General features: G+C 41.4%; 1 protein-coding gene across 1 annotated transcript in view; it reads left to right on the forward strand.

The window, feature by feature from the left end:
- The window catches only part of CHD6 (chromodomain helicase DNA binding protein 6), a 219,429-nt gene that overhangs the window by 142,050 nt on the left and 54,020 nt on the right, over positions 1 to 23,359 (forward strand). The window contains exons 17-19 of the mRNA XM_011929036.1: positions 4,833 to 5,028; positions 21,135 to 21,299; positions 22,576 to 22,755. Coding sequence (XP_011784426.1) covers positions 4,833 to 5,028; positions 21,135 to 21,299; positions 22,576 to 22,755 — 541 coding nt within the window. The remainder of the gene's footprint in view (positions 1 to 4,832; positions 5,029 to 21,134; positions 21,300 to 22,575; positions 22,756 to 23,359) is intronic.

The raw sequence follows: 23,359 nt of genomic DNA on the forward strand, positions 1-23,359 counted from the left end.
TTTTGTTAACTCGCCCGTGCCCTCAGGTAGGTTTTTCTGTTCATTCATTTTGGTTTTTATAGTTTGTCCAGAATTTGTCATTTGCTAGAGGGTTGGTGTTTTAGGACATTGCCCCTCTTTACCAGAAGCAGAGGCTGTGTGTTTCATATCAGCCTCATGTCTGATATCTTAGGCCATCAGATGGGAGGCACTGTGGAGCCAACCAGAAGCTCTGAGTATGTGAGCAAGGCTTGTTGACTGTGCACTTCACTTTCCATATGTGAGCACTGTGCATCTGGCTGGACCATTTTCATTGGGGACCCTCCTGTATCAGCATTTTGAGGTCCTGTGCCTCTTACTCTCCCCTGCCTATAGGTGGAAACTTGACTGTATTTAGAGCTAATTGTGGGGGAGGGGTGAGAAACAGTAAGGGCTCCCACTATTTCTGTCTCTCTTCCCCTTTACAGCATGGCACATTCACTTTTAACTGTGGTTAGTATCTTCTAGAGTAGAGAGGATCAAGATCTTTTATTTTACCCTCTTCAAGGCTGGAGTAGGTGATCTAGAGGCTAAGTAAATACTTCAGCAAATATTCCACCAGTTTCCCTGTTTTTAGACTCTGTGTTGCTGCTTTCAGGGGGAACCTAGTGCCACCAATGTTTGATCCCGTCAGATGTTCTGCACTATTAAATTAGGTTGTGTCTTGCCTGGGATTCTGCCTTCCTCAAATCAAATACGACTTTCCAGAATCCAGAATTTTATCACTTCTGTTCTTTTGGTGTATTCATTTGGGGAAGGGATTATACCTTTTTAAAAAATCCTTTACTGTCATTTTACTAGAGGTTTGGAGAGATCAAAGAATTAAATGTGTATGTTCATTCATAATCTTTAACTGTATTATTTGATTTTCTTTTTTCATTTAAGTCTTTAGCCCTTCTGTAATTTTGGTAAATGGCATATACTCGAAGTCTGATTTTCATTTATTTCCAAATATATTGAATTTTCTAATTTTCTCTTTATTAAAATAGTCTATTTCCCTCACTCATAAAATTCTGTGAAATATAGGGAGGTATTATATATACTGGATATATGTCTAGCCTTTCTATTCTTTTGATCAGTAGTTTTATTCCTTTGCACATTTAGTATTCCAGATGAACTTCAGAATTATTTATTTATTTATTTATATTTAGAGATAGGGTCTGGCTGTGTCTCCCAAGCTGGAGTGCAGTGGCATGATCATAGCTCACTGCAGCCTTGAACTCATGGGTTCAAGTAATCCTCCGACCTGCTCCTCCTGAGTAGCTAGGACGATAGACACATTGGCCACCATGCCTGTCTAATTTTTCTTTCTTTTTTGTAGAGGTGAGGTCCCACTATGTTGGCCAGGCTGCTCTTGAACTCCGGGCCTCAAGTGATCCTCCTGCCTTGGCCTCCCAAACTGCTGGGATTACGAGTGAGCCACCATACCTGGCTTATTTATCTGTCTCTGTCTGCTCCAGCCCCTAACTCCAGAAAAATGTGTATGTATAGATGTATGTATACATACATACACATTTACATGTTTATATATACATATATTCGTGTGTTGGGATTTTTTTTGCTTTTTTTTTTTAGACTGACATCTTTGCAAAATCAAAGAACATGCTTTTCACTACACTTAACTTGGGTCCTTCATATACACTGTTGTCTCAGTAAATATTTATAAAGTGTCTGCATTGTGCTAGAACTTACAGTCATAATGGTGAACAAAGCATAGCCCCTTAGTGTTATGTTACCAATCCTTCATATTTCTTACTGAATTAAATCCTAAGTATTTTATATGCTTGTAACTGTTGTGAGTGGTTTTTTGTGCTGGGTTTTTTTTTTTTCCTTTTTTTAAATTAATTCTTCATGTTTTCCAGTTGATTATTGCTGGGAGACCAGAAAGTTGTTCATTTCCCTTCAGGCCTTTCTAAAGTCAACATTTTTTGTGCCAAAAACATGTCACTCCACTCCCTACCAGTCTGCTCCCGGCCAGTCACATAGAGGTTTTTTCCAGAGTGCCACCTGCTGCTTGTTGATATTTGATAGTATTTAATAGTGACTCAGAATTACAGTTTGAACCATATCAGCTCCTAGGGATCTTGTTAAAAATACAGTTGTCACAGAGACTTAATTGCTGTGCTGAAGTTCAGTGTGGAAAATTTTATGATGTCTGATTTCTTCATTCAGACTTATTTGCCCTCAAGGTTTTCTTTGTTCTTGAGCCTGTTTGCCTCTCCAGCTGTCAGTTTGGTTTTGTTCCCGTAGAATTTCATGCCAGACTCTGTTACAGGAATGAGGGCATGGCCAGCAGATCTGGCTCAGAAGTGAGGGAGGAGCTCAAGTAATTCAATTTTTTTTTAAGTTTTGCGTTCTTTGAGAGCACTCCCTCAAAACTAAACAAGTGATAGAGAATTATTCTGTTCATCTTGTTCTAAAAGTTCTGAAAGTGTTGTTACATTATAATACAGAAAAACACTTATCTAATTTTATGGGAACGTTTTCCCTAGGTAATGGCTGAGCTGTGTCATCACTGTCTATTGATTTCCCCTCCCCCTTAAGGCTGTGCTAATTCCCAGCCTCACTCTGATCCATGTGGTATCTAACTCTTATCTAATGACTAAGGGTGTCTTTTCAAAGAGCATGGAGTCTGTTCCTGCAGCATTAATCATTCATATGTGTGATGGTGGTGGAGGGTGGAGGAGGGTAAATGGATGTTCTTTAATTGAATCTCAACCTGGTTTTTGACTCCAAGTATTGTGCTTCCTTTGTTGCATCACATACATGGCTAAACTTCTGTAACTGTTACAGATCCTCTGAGCATTGATTTATCAAAAACATTTTGATACCTAGTTATAGTTTCCACCTCCTGTTAGAGTTAAGCTTCCAAAGTTTACTAGTGTCCCTTATGTATTCTCCATTTCTCCTCTTTATTGTTTAGGAAAACCTTTCTGTCCTAATGCATTGAAATGTAAGGTACAGTGTGAAAGCTATAAGTCAAATGGATGTGGGTTTAGCTCAACCAGCTGGATGACTGAGCAAGATATTTTACTTGTATAAATTTTTGTTTTGTTCTGTTTTTTAGGTTTTGTCAGTGTAAAATGAGGATGATAATAGAAACTACCTCATAGGATTATTGTGAGAATTAAATGTAATGATGTATACCAAGCGTGTACCACAGGGTTTGGCATAGAACTGACACTTAAGAACTTGCTGCTAATGTTATTATTGTGGTTGTTATGAATAATGGTGATAATTTAATCTATAGAATTCAGACATCTAATCCTTAGCCTTTGTCTATGACACAAAATCTTTTTAGTCTGCCTTCATGACAGTCCTATCACCACCACCCATTTCATTTCCTGCTGAAGTTCTCATTTATTATTCTTGAGTGTATTATAATTTTAAATAAAGAGGAAACAAAAATTGTACCCTTAATTTTAGGTATGGTTGTATTGTGGCTTTGTAAAAGGGAGACAGCATTTTCAGACTTGTTTCTTTACTTTATACATGTCCCTTATAAGTCTGAGTTGGTCAGGTTTCTTCATGTGCATTTCCTTGGGTGGTTTCTTTACATGGTTTTTTCTTTTCTTCGAGGAAGTCAAGATTGTATTGCCAGATTTAGTTTTCCAAAGCCATCCTCACACAGAATTATCTACCCCTAGGGTATCTATCCTTATTTTCTTACTGCTTATTTATGTAAGTTTTAGAGATCTGATTTCCCAAATTCTCGTCTGCTGATAGGATTTTGCCAGGATTCATGATCTTGGCTGTTGTCGGTTTGGGATGATTTGGTTCTTTTCTCACAAGTTTCCTATTACTTCTTCTTCACTAACCAGTTCATGTTTATAGGTCAAAATTGGGCCCAAAGTAACATCCCCCTTGTTAATTCATATGTTGTCAGGGGTAAATAAGAAAAGAATAAGACGCCCAGCAGCTGTCCAGATCTTCTGTGTTAATCCCATGATTTCCAACATAAAGGTCCCTTCTGTTTTCCCTCTAGATGGACATGAGTAATATGTTCCCTTAACAGTTTCATTTCTTATTCTCTTTCCTTTTACCGTTACCTCTACCATACACCCCACCCGTTTCTTGATTTTCCACACAAGTGTATATCTTCTCAATGATATTCAGCTTTACTTTCTTGCTTTATTTTCCTCTTACTATTCATCAGTTCCTTCACCCCCACCCCACACACAACACCTCAAAAACCTTTCCTTTCCTGTGATTTATACTTGGCAATATATTGCCCAGAAGACCTTGGTTTCAGCTATAAACTTGGAGGTTTTGCTATGTACCTCCAAAGCTTTGAGGAGCTTCGTAGGCTACAAATGGCATAAAAGGACTGCCTCACAGTGTAATGTTACCATTTCTGGTTTACCCTAAAGTAGCTGGAAACTGATGAGAACTCAGTCCTTTTTATGAGCACTACTCAAAGTAGATGGGAAAGGCTTTTGTTTGTTTTTCCTGGTCTTATGATTAGATTTAGTACAAGTATAAACTGGGAAATACTTGAGAGAGTAAGTTGCTTGGGCTATGGGGATCAGTATTTTATGATTTAATTCTTCTAGTCCTTAGTTTACAGCTGGGTTTTTTTTGCTTTGTTTTGGTTTTTTGTTTTGTTTTGAGAGGGGGACATTTTGCAATACAGTTTTAAGTGTCTGCCCTGCTGCATATGTAGGGGGCGGGATTCCTTCTAGACTGCTGTCATTTAGTCCAAATTTAGAAGTGAGGGATTTAAGGCCATCAGTCAACAGCTTCCTGCATTTTGTGCTGTTCTCCATTGAAGTCATGATTAACGCCTGGGCTTTCGTTCATTTGGGTCCCCTCAGATACACCTATGAGCGAATTGATGGGCGAGTACGGGGAAACCTGCGCCAGGCAGCCATCGACCGGTTCTGTAAGCCAGATTCAGACCGCTTTGTCTTTCTTCTGTGCACCAGAGCGGGAGGCCTGGGGATCAATCTCACAGCTGCTGATACCTGCATCATATTTGATTCTGACTGGAACCCACAAAATGACTTGCAGGTAACCACTAGGATGATTGCTCTTTACCTTAGCTGCCCTGGATCCCAGAACATCATGATAGGGCCTGGCTTGGCTACAGAGCATCCATGATGCTCAATGCTGTGGTGTCAGCTGGATGACAGGCTTAGGGCCTTGGTCAGGGGGTGAAACTGAATGAAAAGTAAATGTCGACCCTTCCGACTAATTAGAGAGTGTGGTTCTTTCCATTAAATCAAATGATGTTTGACAGTGGTAGCCTCCAGATACAGACTAGAACTACTAATTATTATTATTATCAGAAATAAAGATACTAAGCTTGACTAATTCTCTAATTCTTGATATGTAGATGACTCGGGCATTTTCACTCAGTTTGTTGGTTAAGACGGTCATGTTTCATGTACAGTAAACGAGTTAACCCAGAGGGGTGGGGAAGTTCCATGGCGTGGCAGGGGCAACAGGGACAGCCTCACTAGTTCCTTTGCTCTCCACACAGTGCAACACGTTAGAGTGTATGTGTGTCCAGTTAAGTGGCTTTATGGATTCTATTTTCTGGTTTTAGCCAAACTAAATAAGCTGTGGCTTTAAAAGATTACTACAAAGATTGGAGTTGATACGTGTTTTAAAAGCTAACATAAACAAGCAAGAAAATGGCAGGGTCCTGTTTGGAGTTCTTCATCAATCCTGTATCAAAGTAAAAACAATGGCGTTCTGACTATATGGGATGTGAAGTCAGCCAAAAAGGATTCTAACTTGTCAGTAAGACTATTTGGAATATAGATTTACAGCCAATATCATTGATGATGAACTTCATCTTAAGTGTATATTTTATATATCTTGAGATATTTACTAATACTAGGATGATTATGGGTATGTGGTGAAGATGGTGGTGGGTGGGTGGCTCAAAACCTTTTTCATAATACAGGTGATTGATCAAAAGAAGTTTGGAGGCTGCTGTTTGACAGGATTCAAGAGGTACTCTAGGGGATACTGCAAGAGAAGAGATGCAGGGATGAGGGCACTAAGCTGATGGGTATCTGGACTTCTTCTCTACCCACCCACTCCTACAGAGTTGCTACTTTGTCTTTTTCTTTCTCTCTCTCTTTTTTTTTTGAGACAGTCTCGCTCTATTCCCCCAGAGTGGAATGCAGTGCCACGATCTCAGCTCACTGCAGCCTCTGCCTCCCAGGTTCAAGCGATTCTCTTGCCTCAGCCTCCTGAGTAGGTGGGATTACAAGAGCCTGCTACCACGCCTGGCTAATTTTTGTATTTTTAGTAGAGATGGGGTTTTGCCATGTTGGGCATGTCGGTCTTGAACTCCTGACCTCAGGTGATCCGCCCGCCTTGGCCTCCCTAAGCGGTGGGATTACGCCCGCCTTGGCCTCCCTAAGCGGTGGGATTAGAGGTGTCAGCCACTGCGCCCGGCCCTTTGTCTTTTTCATTTAATGAGTTTCCACATAAACTTGTGTTTGAAAAAAGCAGGCTATTAGTTGAAAACTAGTGCTTTAAATTACTAAGTTAGTGATGGTTAAAACTCTGAAAATAACGGTCGGGCATGGTGGCTCATGCCTGTAATCCCAGCACTTTGGGAGGCCGCGGCAGGCGGATCACAAAGTCAGGAGATTGAGACCATCCTGACTAACATGGTGAAACCCTATCTCTACTAAAAATACAAAAAAAATTAGCCGGGCGTGGTGGTGGACACCTGTAATCCCAGCTATTCGGGAGGCTGAGGCAGGAGAATGGCGTGAACCTAGGATGCGGAGCTTGCAGTGAGCTGAGATTGCGGCACTGCACTCCAGCCTGGCCAACAGAGAAAGACTCTGTCTCAAAAAAAAAAAAAAAAAACTCTGAAAATATTTCATGGTATACATCATAAAGTAAACTATGTTCAACATGCAACCTCAAAGAAAACCAGTGATTATAACTAGCTTACCATCTTTCTACTGGTGAAAAGGTGGCTGAAAATGAGTTGCTAAATATAATGAATAACCCATTTTTAAAGGAGTAACACATTGAACACTAAAATAATAATAAGCAAAAACTAATATTTGATCAGCTCATTATCAAGAACTTAATTACAACAATGATACAGATTAAGGGGTGGAAAATGATTGCCTTTTGGCCTGCTGCCTGTTTTTAAAAATCCTTTTAATGGAATATAATCTAACCCATTTGTAAGTATATAATCTATGGCTTTTTTCATGTTACGGTGGCAGAGTTGAGTAGTTGCAACAGAGACCTCATAGCCAACAAAACCTAAAATATTTACTTTCAGGCCCTTTTCAGATTTTTGCCAACCCCAAAACATGATTTCTTAAGTCCTTGACAGTTATAAAGTTCTCGGCTTCTTTGTGATGCTCACCTGACTGTGAGGCATGGCAGCTGGGAGAATAATGCCACAGGAAACCAAAGTTGAATGGCCAGTTTGAGGGCACCTGGCTGGACATTCCTAAAGGGATATCCAGGAGGATCAGTGGAAGCATGGGGCTGGCAACAGCTCATGGCCGGAGGCAAAGATTTTGGGATGACCGTGCTTCACCGAGGTGAAGTCTAAATATTGCCAATTGAATAGGTGCAGTGCCAATGGGAAAAGCAAGAACGTGAATGTTCAAACCTAGTGGAGAAGGCGAAGTCATCTGAGGTGACTGATTTATATGTGTAGCAACCAGAGAGGCTGGGTGGGACTGTCCAGAATAAGGGTCTTGGATGAAGGGAGAAGCTTTGGAGTAGCTGTTCTCAATGTCCACTGCTGGGGAGCTGGCAAGAGATGAATTAAGGAATAGCAGTGAAGTCCAAACTGAAATTGGATAGTGTGAACTTCATCAGTGTGTTGAGTCAGTTTCTGAACTTCCTCTAATGCCCAGCCTGAATGAAGAAATGAAGAAGACCAGCACTGCGGAAGATCCAAGGTGGAAGATACAGGGTGGGAATTCGTATGGAGAATGCAGCAAAAGGTTACCACGTGAGAGAGAACATTTGTACAACTCAGAAGGAATCATCCTTTTTTTTTTTTTAAATGTCTAGCCAGTCTAGGTAGAGATGAAAGAAGTGAGAAATGTAGAGCAGTTTTAGGACAGGGGACTACAAGAATGGCTGTTAGTGAGTGGGACTGGTGGGCTATAAAAAAGATGTGATAGAGGAAGTTCCAAATTCTGTGTCTCCCACAGAGATGGAGCAAGGTTCTTGCTTGCTTGGTGTGATGAGGAAGAGAGCAAAAGGGTTTTTCCAAAAGCAAGAGGGCTGGAGACTGTCCACGGAGCGATGCACACTACCCACACAAACACACACATTCCCATGCCCCTTGGCATTTGCCCTTGCACCCACGTGCTATAAATATAGAATATTTAATCCAGAGAGAGTGTGGAGACTGGGACACTGAGATCATCGTGTTCCTCTTCCCAAATTCTCCTCTCCTCCTCTTGCTTTCCAGAAAATGAAGGCACAGGTTCATTAGGATCCAGGATAGAAACTGCATACTACTTAGGAATAACAAAAGAGATTAAAGTTAGCACTGAGAGATCTTAACAATATTATTGTTTTATCTGGACTATTAAAGGAAAACCAATTTTTACATCCCCTTAATGGGGAGATCTTATCTAGAGTCAGGTAAGTGCCACACCCTCTCTCAAACCTTGAATATGTCTGTATTAGCATCAATGTGTGTGCAAAATTGAAGGGTATCAGTTCGCCTTTTCTCACCATCATTTAGAAGACATAGGCTCTAATTTAGTCCTGGCACAGCAGCTGCAGCAGCAGGTGTTGTCTAGGTTTCCGATAACACCTAAGGTTAAGAAGTGACACAGGTCAATAACAGTAGCCTGAGAAGGAAAGACAAATGAAAAACTGGGTTTTTATCTTCTCTCTTGTTAGAAGTAGGCCACTGTTGCTGCTACCCCTGAGGGCAAAGGCAGACCTCTTGGGAATAACATGGTATCATGCCCCCCTCAGAGACAGTAAGCACCTTCCCCTTCCATTGTTCCATGATACTTCTGCTTCTTATTCTCTGGGGGACCTTTTGCACCTGGAGGCAAGAGTTCCTTAGGGTTGAAGAGGGTTCAAGATAACAGTGGTGGGCTACACAGTTCTGTGTCCTTCCTGCTGCTAAAGTCCCTGAATGCGGAATTCAGAAGGTGTGGGAGCATATGTCCTGGCCAGCAGCACAGCCACAGGATAATGCAGCTGCTGCATGTCTGCAGGATTTTGAAAGTGAGTTGGGAGTCCAGAATCGCCAGAAGGAGTTCTCAGGAAACTCCCACACTGCTCCAAGGGAGAGAGGTCACTGGACCCCTGTGTCTCTTACTCTGCTGCCACCATGTTGCTTGCACCCCCTATTTCTTGTCTTTTTAATTTAATTTTATTTTTTCAGAAGACAAGATCTCACTATGATGTCCAGGCTAGACTGCAGTGGCTCAATGTCAGTTCACTGCAACCTACACCTACCTCAGCCTCCCGAGCAGCTGGGGTTACAGGTACAATCCCCATGCCTGGCTAATTTTTGTAATTTTTGAGGAGAAGAGGTTTCGCATGTTACCTAGACTGGTCTTGAACTCCTGAGCTCAAGTGATCCACCCACCTCAGCCTCCCGAAGTGCTGAGGTTACAGGCCTGAGCCACTACGCCCCGCCTACATCCCCTGTTTCTTGATAGTGTGTGTGTCTGGAGTTTGGAGAATTGCACTTGTTGAGTTTTCTTTGCTATGAGAAAGTAATGATTTGTAAATGTATATACAAATACTATACTATGTAGTCATTTATTCAGTGACTATCTCTTGATCACTGGGACATGCCAGGTGTTACTTAAAGTATTGGAGAGTCACTGGTGAGCCAGACTGACACTTTTATTTCAGTAGGATAGGCAGACAATAAATGAGGAAAAATAAGATAATTACAGATAAGCAATATTTACTGCAAAGAAAATAAAATAAGGGGATAAGAAGGATGGGAGTTGAGGCTGAGCGCAGTGGTTTACGCCTGTAATCCCAGCTCTTTGGGAGGCCGAGGCGGACAGATCGCCTGAGGTCAGGAGTTGAAGACCAGCCTGGCCAATATGGTGAAACCCCGTCTCTACTAAAAATATAAAAATTAGCCAGGCATGGGAGTGGGCACCTATAATCCCAGCTACTCGGGAGGCTGAGGCAGGAGAATTGCCTGAACCTGAGAGGTGGAGGTTGCAGTGAACCAAGATCATGCCATTGCACTCCAGCCTGGGCGACAAGAGCAAAACTCCATCTCAAAAAAAAAAAAAAGAAGAATGATGGGAGTTCTTTGCTCTGATTTAGATAAGAGTGGTCTAGGAAGACTTCTTTAAGAAGATGACATTTGAGCAGAAATAATGAAAAGGATCTTAAATTACGAGATAAGAAGGAAGAATGTTCCAGACAGAACAAAGAGTATGACCATGTAGAGTGGGATGTAAATAGGTGGCACCCCTGAAGCTCAGGATGGGACAGGCACTTATTACACAGCACCAGTCCTAAACAGAATGAATCAGGTTCCTTTTGAGTATGCTGCTGCCTCTCCTTGTCAATGTCCTCTATTTTTTTTAACTCCTTTCTGCTGCCCAAAAGCACCCCTTTCCCATTCTGTGAATTCATCTGTCCTTCCTGTTCTCAGCTAGTTCTTGACTTATTTACCTGACAGATTTAACCTTAGAGAGGGTCTTGCTATGTTGACAGCCCAGACTGGTCTCAAACCCCTGGCCTCAAGCAGTCCTGCCTCAGACTCCCAAGGTACTGGGAAGATGGGCAAGAGCCACAACACCCAGCCTGGTTTTTTTTGTTTGTTTGTTTTTTTCATTGTCAGAACATCGTTACTCATTTTTCTTTGGCCTTTGCCCACCACAAATGTATTAAAAAATAAAGAACAAATTGTGAGCCCGCAAATCATTAGAGCTCTATAATTTTCTCCAGGTATTAGGGCTGGGGTATTGTAGCACCACCGCCCCCTAATTGTGTTTTACTTCAAAGGTTTTATATTTATACCTTTGCTGATGCATTTCCTTTGAACTTCATCTGAGTGCCTGGCCCTGGTTCTGAATGTTTCTTTCTCTACCTCGTGTTTTTCTGGTCGAGTTCTCTTAGGAAAATAAAAAATGGTTTGAGATTTGACTGTAAAATGATGAGTCTCGTAAATGTGATGGGACTCACCCTGTTGTCCTTCAGGTAAGTCATCTTGGGGAAGAACATGTTTATTTCTATGTAATTTAGCTGCTTATGGCCTCGGCTCTCCCAAACAGGGGTTTATTTTTCTCGGTTAACAAGTCCAAAGGTAGGCAGTTGAGGACTAGTGAGGCGACCTCATAGTGTCGTCGGAGTCCCGGGTTCTTCCTGTCTTTCTGCTCTACTGGCCTCAGTATTTGTGGTTTACAGCCTCTTGGTTCCATCCCAGAAAGGAAAAATAAGGAAAGAAGGCATGTTGGTTTTTACAGGAAAGCAGAACTTTGGCACATATCTTCAGGAGGCTCTGTTACACCTCATTGTCTAGGACTGTGTTACCTGGCCATCCCTGGGAGGCTGGGAGTGTTCTGGTTGAACATGTTGCTGCCCTGTACAAGAATCAGGGTTCTGGTAATGAGCAAGAAAGAGATGGATGCTACGAAGGCCATTAGCAGTGTCTGCAGGACTCCTCCATGATACTTTTGCTCAGAACTTTTCAACTCCCTCTTGTAATTACCCTCAACACTGTATGAGCCAGAAAAAGAAATCAGGGTCAGTACTTAAGAGCCATAAAAGATTACTGCCTTGAAGGTCTCATAAACCATATTGGTTAGGTTGATCACTTCCTTAATTTGCAGAATCATTCATCAAACCTTCTCCCAGTAGCAGAGATTTGCTGCCACTAAAGATACAGAAGAAGGTCCAGCAACAAATTATAATAGCCAAAGACTACACAACTCTATTGTTCAGCAATAGATGACTAATTGAATAAACTGTAGTATATTCAGCTTTGAAAAAAGAATGAAGAATATCACTGTATCCTGCTATGGAATTGTACCCTGGATATATTGTTAAGTGGGGAAAAAAATAAGGTGGAAGAAGTTTGTACTGTATGCTAGCGTTTATCTTAAAAGGCTGTGTGTCTTTGTATCTGTCTGTCCCTTCCCTACCGAAGATAAAACTAAAACAAACTTCGTGTGTGTTTTTGTTTTTGTTTTTTTGAGACGGAGTCTTGCCCTGTCACCCAGGCTAGAGTGCAGTGACGCGACCTCGGCTCACTGCAACCTCCACCTTCTGGGTTCAAACAGTTCTCTTGCCTCAGCCTTCCGAGTAGCTGGGATTACAGGCACGTGCCACCACGCCTGGCTAATTTTGTATTTTTAGTAGAGATGGGGTTTCACCATGTTGGCCAGACTGGTCTCAAACTCCTGACCTTGTGATCCGCCCACCTTGGCCTCCCAAAGTGCTGGGATTACAGGCATGAGCCACCGCACCCGGCCTACAAACTTCGTTTTTAAATAGTTACCCTTAGAGAACAGGATGGAAGTGACAGGGAAATAAACTAGTTTTTCCAAATATGCCATTTTGTGTATTTGACTTTGGAACCATTTTAAGTATTTTACCTCATTGTTAAAACAAAATTAATTTTTTAACCTTTTTAAAAAGTTGCAAAACTTATGTAGAATTCCGATGTACACTTCACCCAGCATCCCTTAATGTTGACATTTTATATAACCATAGTATAATGATTGAAACCAAGAAAGCAACATTGATATGATACTCTTTAACTAATCTACAGACCTTATTCATATTCATTCCTTCAGTTTCCTAGAAATATTTTTTTTTTTGGCCCAGTATCCACATTCCATTTAGAAGTTAGGACTCCCTAACCTTCTCCAGTCTATAACAATTCCTTTGTCTTTCCTTATCTTTCATGACCTTGACACTTTTGAAGGGTACTGACCAGCTGTTTTGTGGAATGTTCTCAGTTTGTATTTGCCTTATGTTTTCTTATGGTGAGATTTGAGGTTACGCATTTTAGGCAAGAGTATCATAGAAATCATATTACGTTCTCCTCAGTGCATTTTATCAGGGAATGCGTGATATGACTACATCTTATTACTTGTGATGTAACTTTGATTACTTGGTTAACGTGCCATCTGCCAAGTTTTTCCACCATAAAATAACTGTATTTATCTCTAAAAATTAGTATCTTCTGAGTGAATATTTTGAGACTCTTATCCTGGTTTTCATCCTACTTCTGTTCATTAATTTTAGCTTCCATCAGTGGTTCTTGCTTTCAGTAAATTATTACCATGGTGTTTAGCTGATGGTAATTTTCTATTCTCATCATTCCTTCTACATTTATTAATAAGAATTCTATAACAAAGTTGTCCTTTGTCTCCCATTTATTTATATCAGTATTGACTTGTGGATATTTCTTTTATTTTATAATCCATTACTCTATTTTGTTTTCAAGTTGTTCAGATTTGGCCATTGGTAGCTCCTTCACATTGGCTTCTATGTTTTTTTGACATGCTCCCATAGTTTTTTGAGTGCTTTTTTACTTTCTGGCACCATGAGATGTTCAAGTCCGTGTTACATTTTTCCTGCCCCCACCTTGGAATTGACCATTCTCCAACGATCCTTGCTTGCTTTTACTTGAGAATAGCATTTAGAAACCAAGCTCTGGCTACTAGGTATGCCCACTGCTACTGGAATGTTATTGCTTCTAGAACCTCTGTGCACATGAAGCTAGGAAACAGATGTATGCATACTTACACCACACAGCTATATTTATTCTGTATATATTCATCCATAGTGAATTTTCTGATTACAGTGCGGCATCACAGCGTTCATTATAGTCTCCTCCTCTTCCTTATTTGTGACTTCTTTCTCTGGCAGGATGAAGCCTGGACCTTGTTACCATAACACGGTATATTTACTCATTTATTTCATCCTAGTATACACATCAAGTAGTTTTAGAATTGCTAACCCATGTTTTGTGAAAAATACATTTACCAGAATATAATGTTGGTCTATAATGGGTTTTGGGCTTTAGTATTACAGTATATAATCAGAATACTATTTGCTTAGTTTAGTTGTTTTCTTCACCACCTGCTTCAGTGTGGTTAAATTAACAGGGGGAAACATCAATTCCTAAAACTCAAAAGCAAAATGAAACAATTGAATCTAGCTGTGTATCAAGTGAATAGCATATAACTCATAGAAAAGGATTATTTCAAGGCTCTATATTTGATATTTATACATTTTTATTTCTATATAATTTCATTTTGCAACTCCAGTGTACCTACCCTTTATCCAGATTCACCAGCTGTGTTTACATTTTGCCTTATTGACTCTATCATTTTTGCCCTTTCTCACTCTCTCCTTTGTGTCTCTGTCCCTTTCTTTCTCTGAGTACATGTATGGACACCTACATCACTTTTTGACTGAGATATTTGAGAGTAAGTTGCAGGCACTGTACCCCCTTGTCCCCTAAATAGTTTCATTGTATATTTCACTAAGTACAAGGACTTTCTCTTGTTTATTCACAGTTCATTTCTCAGAATCAAGAAATAAAAATACTGTTCTCCAATCCACAGTTCATATTCAAGTCTTATCATTTGTTTCAACATATTTTATAGCTGTCATTTCCCCAGTCCAGGATCCAATCCAGGATCACCCATTGCCTTTAGCTGTCGTGTCTCTTTAGTCTCCATTAATCTGGATCAGTTCCTCAGTTTTTCTTTTTATTTTATGAACTTCAAGCTTTTGTAGAGTACTGGCCAGTTTTTTTGTAGGTTGTCCCTCAGTTTGAATTTGTCTATATTTCCTCAGGGTTGGATCTAAGTTTAGTACTACCACAGAACTGACACAGCCATCTCAATGTATCACATCAGGAATAACATGGTATCCATTTGTCTGATGATGGTAACTTTGATCACTTAGTACAGTGATGTCTATCAGATTTCTCCACTTATAAAGTTTCTGTTTTTCCCTTTGAAAATAATAAGTAATTTTGGAGAAATAAATTGGAACTGTACCTATTCCTCATCAAAGTATCATCCATTGGTTTTAGCATCCATTGATTATTTTTGGCTGAATCAGTCATCACTTTGATGGTTACAAAGTGGTGATTTTCTAACTGTCGCTCTGAACTGGTTAGTTAGCATTCTACTATAAGGAAGAGTGTTCCCTTTTTCTCCCATTTATTTATGTCAATATGAATACATGGGTTCTTTTTTTATGTAGTGAGTTATAATCTGTTACTATCTTTATTTTGATGTTCTGTTCGTATAGTTCTAGACTTAGCCAGTGGAGTCTCTTCAAGCTTTAAGTGTTATTCTCATATGTCTCTCTCATTCATTGAGTACTTTCTTACATCTGACACAGTAATATGTTTCAGACTTATTCTATACTTTCTCTACCACAGCCCTAGCTACAGTTAGCCATTTCTCTAGCACACTGTGTCTCTGTTGTATAGAGAATGATTTTTAGCAATCAAGATTCAGGAGTTAGGTGCATTCATTGCTCCTGCCATGAGGTTTCTTCTAGGCCCTCCCAGTGGACATAGCTGGAATACACACAGAAAGAGAGACTATAAATATGCATATGTGTAAATATATGCATTCATTTGTATATGTGTGTATACACACAAGTGCATACATAAACATGCATATCCATATCTATTTCTGTACCTTTATGTATATGTATGTGTGTGTATAAATACACATGTACACCTTACCATGAGTTAACACTGATACCTCCAGTTCATTCTAGCACCACAGATTTTATTTTAGTTTTCTTCCTTTCCATGTTTATAATTTCCTTCTCCAACAGTGAAAGCCCTTACTTTTGCTACCCCCAGTATCTTTACTCATTTGCTGAATCCTAGATTAAACAGAAAGTAGTTTGAGGATTGCTAACCTTGCAACTATAGAAAAGAAACCTACTTTCAAGTGTGTATTTAAAACACTATACATACTTAGCAGGATATAACCCTAAGTGGCTGGGGGAGAGAAAATCTTGCATGTTTTTGGTAATTATGTTTCAAATGAGTTGTAATGGTATTGGTTTTCTGAAAATGTTATATTATGGGACAAATCAAATGAGTACTGATATTGGTGTGGTTGAAAATTGAGTTTTTCAACATGGTTAAAGAAATACAAATGTGAGGTTGATGAAACTAAAATCCCTCAATCATAATTTGAACTAAAAATATCAGTATGACCTCATGATGTATTTTGTTTTATATATGCATATGTTTATATACACTGTGCACACACAAACACTTCCTATATTTGCCCACTGAGTAGGCCCTGGAAACCATGACCATCCCTAGTAGCAGGGACCTCCCCTAGGACATCCAGATTGTTTTCTGTAAGTTTTCTGCCCCTATCTATGACTAGACTGTTTCTCAGCCGCTTGCCCTGCAGCCTGGCAAGAGAGAGGAAAAATTAGCTATTCCCATGCTATGAAGACCTTTGCTCTGGTCTTCCTGGTGACTTTGCTGTGCACAGAGAGCCCAGGGTCTGTTCTGCTGCCCATGCTTGGTGGCCTCACACATAAGCCCTTGCCTGCCAGCTATGTGCTCCTTCCTCAGTGGGGTCTGGGTCTCCCAGGAAGTGACCAGCACTGTTGAGTCTAAGAAAGTTACAGTGGAGAACAAGTTCAGCCCTCCCTCCTGCCCCAAGAACAACTTGGTAAATCAGGATGTATTGGTTCATTTTCACACTGCTGATAAAGAAATACCAGAGACTGGGAAGAAAAAGAAGTTTAATTGGACATACAGTTCCACATGGATGAGGAGGACTCAGAATCATGGTGGGCGGCAAAAGGCTCTTCTTATGTGGAAGCAGCAAGAGAAAATGAGAAAGAAGCAAAAGCAGAAACCCCTGATGAGCCCATCAGATCTCATGAGACTCGTTAACTATCGTGAGAATAGCATGGAAAAGACCAGCCCCCATGATTCAATTACCTCCCCCCCGGGTCCCTCCCACAATGTGGGAATTCTGGGAGATACAATTCAAGTTGGTATTTGGATGGGGACACAGCCAAACCATGTCGCTCTGCCCCTGGCCCCTCCAAATCTCATGTCTTCACATTTCAAAACCAATCATGCCTTCCCAACAGTCCCCCAAAGTCTTAACTCATTCAGCATTAACCCAGAAGTCCGCAGTCCAAAGTCTCATCTGAGACAAGGCAAGTCCCTCCTGCCTATGAGCCTGTAAAATCAAAAGCAAGCTAGTTACTTCCTAGATATGATTTGGATACAGGTATTGGGTAAATACAGCCATTCCAAATGGGAGTAATTTGCCAAAACAAAGGGGGCCCATGCAAGCCTGATATCCACCAGAGCAGTCAAATTTTAAGGCTCCAAAATGATCTCCTTTGACTTCAGGTCTCTCATTCAGGTCATGCTGATGCAAGAGGTGAGTTCTCATTGTCTTGTGCAGCTCCACCCCTGTGCCTTTGCAGGGTACAGCCTCCCTCCCAGCAGCTTTCATGGGCTGGCTTTTCCAGGCACACAGTGCAAACTGTCAGTGGATCTGCAGTTCTGGGGCCTGGAGGATGGTGCCCCTCTTCTCACAGCCCACTAGCCAATGACCCAGTAGGGACTCTGTGTGGGGGCTCCAGCCCCACATTTCCCTTCTGCACTGCTCTAGCAGAGGTTCTCCATGATGGCCCCACCCCTGCAGCAAACTTGCCTGGATATCCAGGCGTTTGCGTACATCTGTAATCTAGGTGGAGGTTCCCAAACCTCAATTCTTGACTTCTGTGACCCTCAGGCTCAACACCACGTGGAAGCTGCCAAGGTTTGGTGCTTTCACCCTCTGAAACCACAGCCTGAGCTGTGCGTTGGCCCCTTTCAGCCACGGCTGGAACAGCTGGGACAGGGCAACAAGTCCCTAGGCTGCACACAGCACAGGGACCCTGGGCCCAGCCCACAAAACCACTTTTTCCTCTTAGGCTTCCAAGCCTATGATGGGAGGGCTGCCATGAAGGTCTCTGACATGGCCTGAAGACGTTTTCTCCATGCTCTTGGGGATTAACATTAGGCTTCTTGTTACTTATGCAAATTTCTGTAGCCAGCTTGAATTTCTTCCCAGAAAATTGACGTTTCTTTTCTATCGCATAGGCTGCAAATTTTCCAAACTTTTATTCTTTCCTTCCCTTATAAAACTGAATATTTTTAACAGATCCCAGGTCACCCCTTGAACACTTTACTGCTTAGAAATTTCTCCCACCAGATACCCTAAATCATCTTTCTTAAGTTCAAAGTTCTGCAAATCTCTAGGGCAGGGGCAAAATGCCACCGATCTCATTTCTTAAACATAACAAAAGTCACATTTGCTCCAGTTCCCAACAAGTTCCTCATCTCCATCTGAGACCACCTCAGCCTGGACTCTGTGTGGCGACTCCGACCCCACGTTTCTCTTCTGCACTGCTCTAGCAAAGGTTCTCCATGAGGGCCCCGCCCCTGCAGCAAACTTTTGCCTGGACATCCAGGCATTTGCATTCATCTGAAATCTAGGTGGAGGTACCCAAACCTCAGTTCTTGACTTCTGTGACCCTCAGGCTCAACACCATGTGGAAGCTGCCAAGGTTTGGCACTTTCACCCTCTGAAACCATTCCATATCTTTGTCAGCATTTTGGGCAAAGCAATTCAACAAGTCTGTAGGAGATTCCAAGCTTCCCCATATTATCTTATCTTCTTCTGAACCTTCCAAACTACTGTTCCAACCTCTGCCTGTTACCCAGTTTCAAAGTCGCTTCCACATTTTTGGGTATCTTTTCAGCAATACCCCGCTCTACTGGTACCAATTTACTGTATTAGTTCGTTTTCATGCTGCTGATAAAGGTATATCCAAAACTGGGAACAAAAAAAGGTTTAATTGGACTTACAGTTTCACATGGCTGGGGAGGCCTGAGAATCATGGCAAGAGGCGAAAGGCTCTTCTTATGTGGCGGTGGCAAGAGAAAAATGAGGAAGAAGCAAAAGTGGAAATCCTTGATAAAGACATCAGATCTTATTAACTATCACGAGAATAGCACTAGCAAGACTGGCCCCTGTGATTCAGTTACCTCCCCGCTGGCTCCCTTCCACAACACATGGGAATTCTGGAAGGTAAATTCAAGTTGAGATTTGGATGGTGACACAGCCAAACCGTATCATAGGATATGCAAATTTTGGGCACCAAGATGAACTTCAGGCTTTCTTATTGCAAGGATGACCTCTGTAACACAGTGGACCAAGTGGTAGGAGGTGCCTGGGATCCACCCTCCTTTAACCCTGCTCTAATGGTATTTTCCTGTACCCCCTGCCCCAGTGGCTTCTCTTCTGTCCCAGTACTTACTGGGCTTCTTAGTCTTTGGGTCACTTTTAGTACTGAATTACAGGAATTCTGGTGTCATTTTCAGCCATGAGGTTAGAGGAAGAATGTGGGCAGGGTATGGATGGAGGCTTCCATATCCAGGGATTCTGGCACTGGGTGAGCCCCTTATGGGCAAACATAGAATTCCTGCTTAGACTTACCCCTTTCTCTGGGTCCAGTAACTTCAAATCCAACTCAAACAGCCTGGCCTCAGACATGGAGGACACCCATTGCTTGCAATTCTGGACTCCAGGATCGAGATCATGGGGCAGAAGCAGAAGTACAAGGCTTCAGTCTTGCTCTGCCACTCACAGAGGAGCAAGGGCCACATTTCTTACTGCTCTGGGCCAAGATAAGGAAGGACCTTGGGTGTCCGATGATACCCACAGGGCTCACTCACATGGCGTGGCCACCTCTTCCTCTCGGTGTCAGTAATCACCCTTCTGCTTGCTTACTCAGGGGGGGAAAACATTTCCACTAAAAGAAACTAGGACTCCTGGAAACATAATGGCTGAAGCCAGGTCTGGACAGGAAATGTATAAGAGGAATGTAGAATATGTTGAAAGGAAGGGAACTATCAAAAGACTACTAGTCTTTGATATAACATACAAACATAAATGTACACATATCCATACCTATTTCTATATCTGTGTATGTGTACATATATGTGTGTATATATACATATACACCTAACCATGAGTTCATACTGATACCTTCAGTCCATTCAAATACCACAGAGTTGATTCTCATCTTCGTTTTTTCCACATTTGAGTAGATCATGTTGAAGGAACTCAGGAGCCAACTTAGTGAGGCTCCTGTGGGCCAACTGTAAACAGCAATAAGAATAATAACTGCAGTGCAGTAAAACATGGCAGATATATTTAAATGCATGCTTTCATTGTATCCTATAAAGAAGTAATAAAAAAAATTTTCATTGCTCACTTTTTGGGATGTTATTTTAAAAACTGATTACATAAAGAATCAAATATTTAGCTTGCCCCGCCTATATGAACTGTACATTAGGGTAGCCCCTTATGAATTAACAGATCTAGGCATTGATCATCAATTCAAAAGAAAGATGACCAGATACCATGTGCCTCTTGATGGATATTCAGATGCTCAAATCCTAAGCTGATCAAGTTCCAAGGTAGAACTCCTAGTTTAGAGAAAATACAGAGAATAAAGGTACCTGTTCAGTGACACAGCAGAAATGCAGTTGTTTTTAAGTGTGGCAATGATAATATATATTTTACAAGAGTTTGTATCTTTAGAAATGTGTATTGAAATAGGTAAGCATGAAACAGTATCATGCTTAGGATTTACTTCCTAACAATCTGGGAGGGTGGAGTGTGGTAAAAATAAACAAGATTGTCCATAAGAGGTCATTATACTGTCCTGTATTTTTGTCTATGTTTGAAAATTTCAGTAGCAAAATTTTAAAAATAAATTTTCAGTGCTACCAGCTTCGAAGCATATCTTCCAAGAGGACAGGACAGCATCCTGGGAATGTGTGCCACTCACAAGGTGCCTTGCACAGACCACAGCGGGGCGGGGGCACAGGATGGGACACCATGTCCTTCTCATTGCTTTATCCCTGGCACACAGTAGTCAGTACACAACGGGAAAAGAAATGAATGGCCACGGAGGTGGCAGTCAACCTTTGGGTATGAACTGTGTTCTGAAATCAGTCCCATTACTTGTGACCGAGAGCTGGTCACTCACACCACATGACATGTAAGCACTCCCCTATTTCCGGGGCTGCTGCCGTTTTATATATATGGTGACGTGATGTATATGACCCTTCTTCTTCCCAGGCTCAGGCCCGATGTCACCGCATAGGCCAGAGCAAAGCCGTGAAGGTGTATCGCCTCATCACTCGAAATTCCTACGAACGTGAGATGTTTGACAAGGCCAGCCTAAAGCTGGGTCTGGACAAGGCTGTTCTTCAGGACATCAACCGAAAGGGCGGCACCAATGGGGTGAGTGTGATGGGACTACTCTGGAGTCTTAAGGAGCATTGGTCGCACAGCCCAGGCGGGCTTCTCTTACGGCTGGTTCAGGGTTCACTTTCGCTGCATTGAGCCAGCCCTCACGTCATTATTGGGTAATTCCCTACAACCAGGCATGATTCAGAGTCAGGTCTCGGTGTTTTCTAGGTGGTTAAAGAAAATCTGTAGAAGGAGTTATGAGGTAGGATTGCCCAGCTTGGTGTAACATTTCAGTAAACGGTTTTTAACCGTGCCCATTAGAAGCTAGTAGATCTTAACATTGTATTTGTTACTGTGCCTTATCTCATACCTCAGACTTTGAGCTTTGAGAGTGTACTGGGACCAATTTTATCTGTGTCCCCTCGGCCCCTAACAGTGCTCGGCGTATTAGAAACATAAAGTGCTGGATGGTCAGTAAACGAATGAATAAATTAGCAGCTTAAAATAAGGCAGTTAAAATATTTTTCTCCCTCTGGGGGCATAAGAATTGCAGCTAAGATTCTTAAATTGTCTTGAAGTATAGGCAGACAAAGCAGAATATCTCCTTAATCTCTGGGCTCAGGGCATCAAAGATTGGATGCTTAAACCTTCTAAATGAGTTGTCTTTAGTCCAGATGTTCCATATCCTCTTAGCTATGCATATGTTGCTAAGTATAATACTTCAAGTTAGTCATGCAGAGAGTCATGGAATTCTCTCTTGTGATTGATATAAAGAGAACCAGATTCTTAATTAGAACCAGAAAAGGGTGTTTGGAACCCCATTTCCTGTTTTCCTCAAGAGTTGAGAAGATCACATTGTCATGGGATCATTTTTTTTTTTTAGTTGAGAAATGACTTCATTTACAATACTAATATACGTATTTATTTAATAATGAATAAATCATTGTCTGCTTGTTTGGTACATCTGGAGGTTTTTAAAGATACAGGCTTTAACTAAAATATAAAGATGTCAAAAATATCATCTTCAATGGTGCATAGTTGTAGTGGCTTGTGACATTTGATAATAACCAACGTCCTGAAGAATGTTAGGGACCTTGGATCATGTGCTTGGCTTTATTTCAGAGCTGCCTATAGAGGACTGTCTGCCTGCCCTCCCCAGAGTGTCACATCTGGGTTTTCACTAGCTGAAGTTTGTTGCCCACGTCCTTTGTTCTTCTGACGTGCAGTTCGTGGAGGAACTATGCACTGAACCACAAAAACCAGATTTGAGGCTGTTTTTCTTCTATGTATTTTCCACTTTGTGAGTAGCCTTTGGTGACCTGTCCAGGTACAGCAGCTCTCAAAAATGGAGGTGGAGGACCTACTCCGGAAAGGTGCTTATGGAGCCTTAATGGACGAAGAAGATGAAGGTTCCAAGTTCTGTGAGGAAGACATAGACCAGATTCTGCAGAGGAGAACGCACACCATCACCATCCAGTCTGAGGGGAAAGGGTCCACTTTTGCCAAGGTACAGGGCCTTCTCTGCAGAGCTGTTGGGGGTGGGAGAGAAAAAAAAATGTTTGTTCTCTGAAACCCATTAGCAGGGCTTCTCTTTCTCTGAATACAAATCCTACAAATTGGCTGCACATTTAGTCTGTGTGCCTATCTAAAGATATAGATCCTTAAAGGAGGAAGGAAGTCTGAATAGGTAGTCAGGGGCTATACAAAGAAAATACCACTCCTCATCTTTGAGAGCTGATCTTTAACAGACAGAATAAACACTCCTATTCTCAGTTGGCGCTATTTGCAAGGACTGCTCTGAAACCTTCCAGTGGACATCTTGATTTCCTTATAGACCACTTCTTGATCACCGATAGAGTGTGGAAGCTCCAGTGAACACTCCATTCCCCAAACTCAAGCAATTAGTTTGTTTATTTAATGGGAAAGAGATTTTACTTAAAATTCCCAGCTTCTAGTCTGGGTGCCTCTTTTCTCCGCTGTTGAGCCCACTGGATTTAAAACTTAGCAGATCACTCTCAGGTTTTCCATAGCCACAGCCACTGCTGAGTCCTGTGAGAGCTTTGTGACCTGTTTATTAAATCTCCTGTTTGGTGACACCTGTAAGTTTTTTA

Source organism: Colobus angolensis, unplaced genomic scaffold, assembly GCF_000951035.1.
Source record: "Colobus angolensis palliatus isolate OR3802 unplaced genomic scaffold, Cang.pa_1.0 Scaffold8, whole genome shotgun sequence".
Lineage (NCBI taxonomy): Eukaryota > Metazoa > Chordata > Mammalia > Primates > Cercopithecidae > Colobus > Colobus angolensis.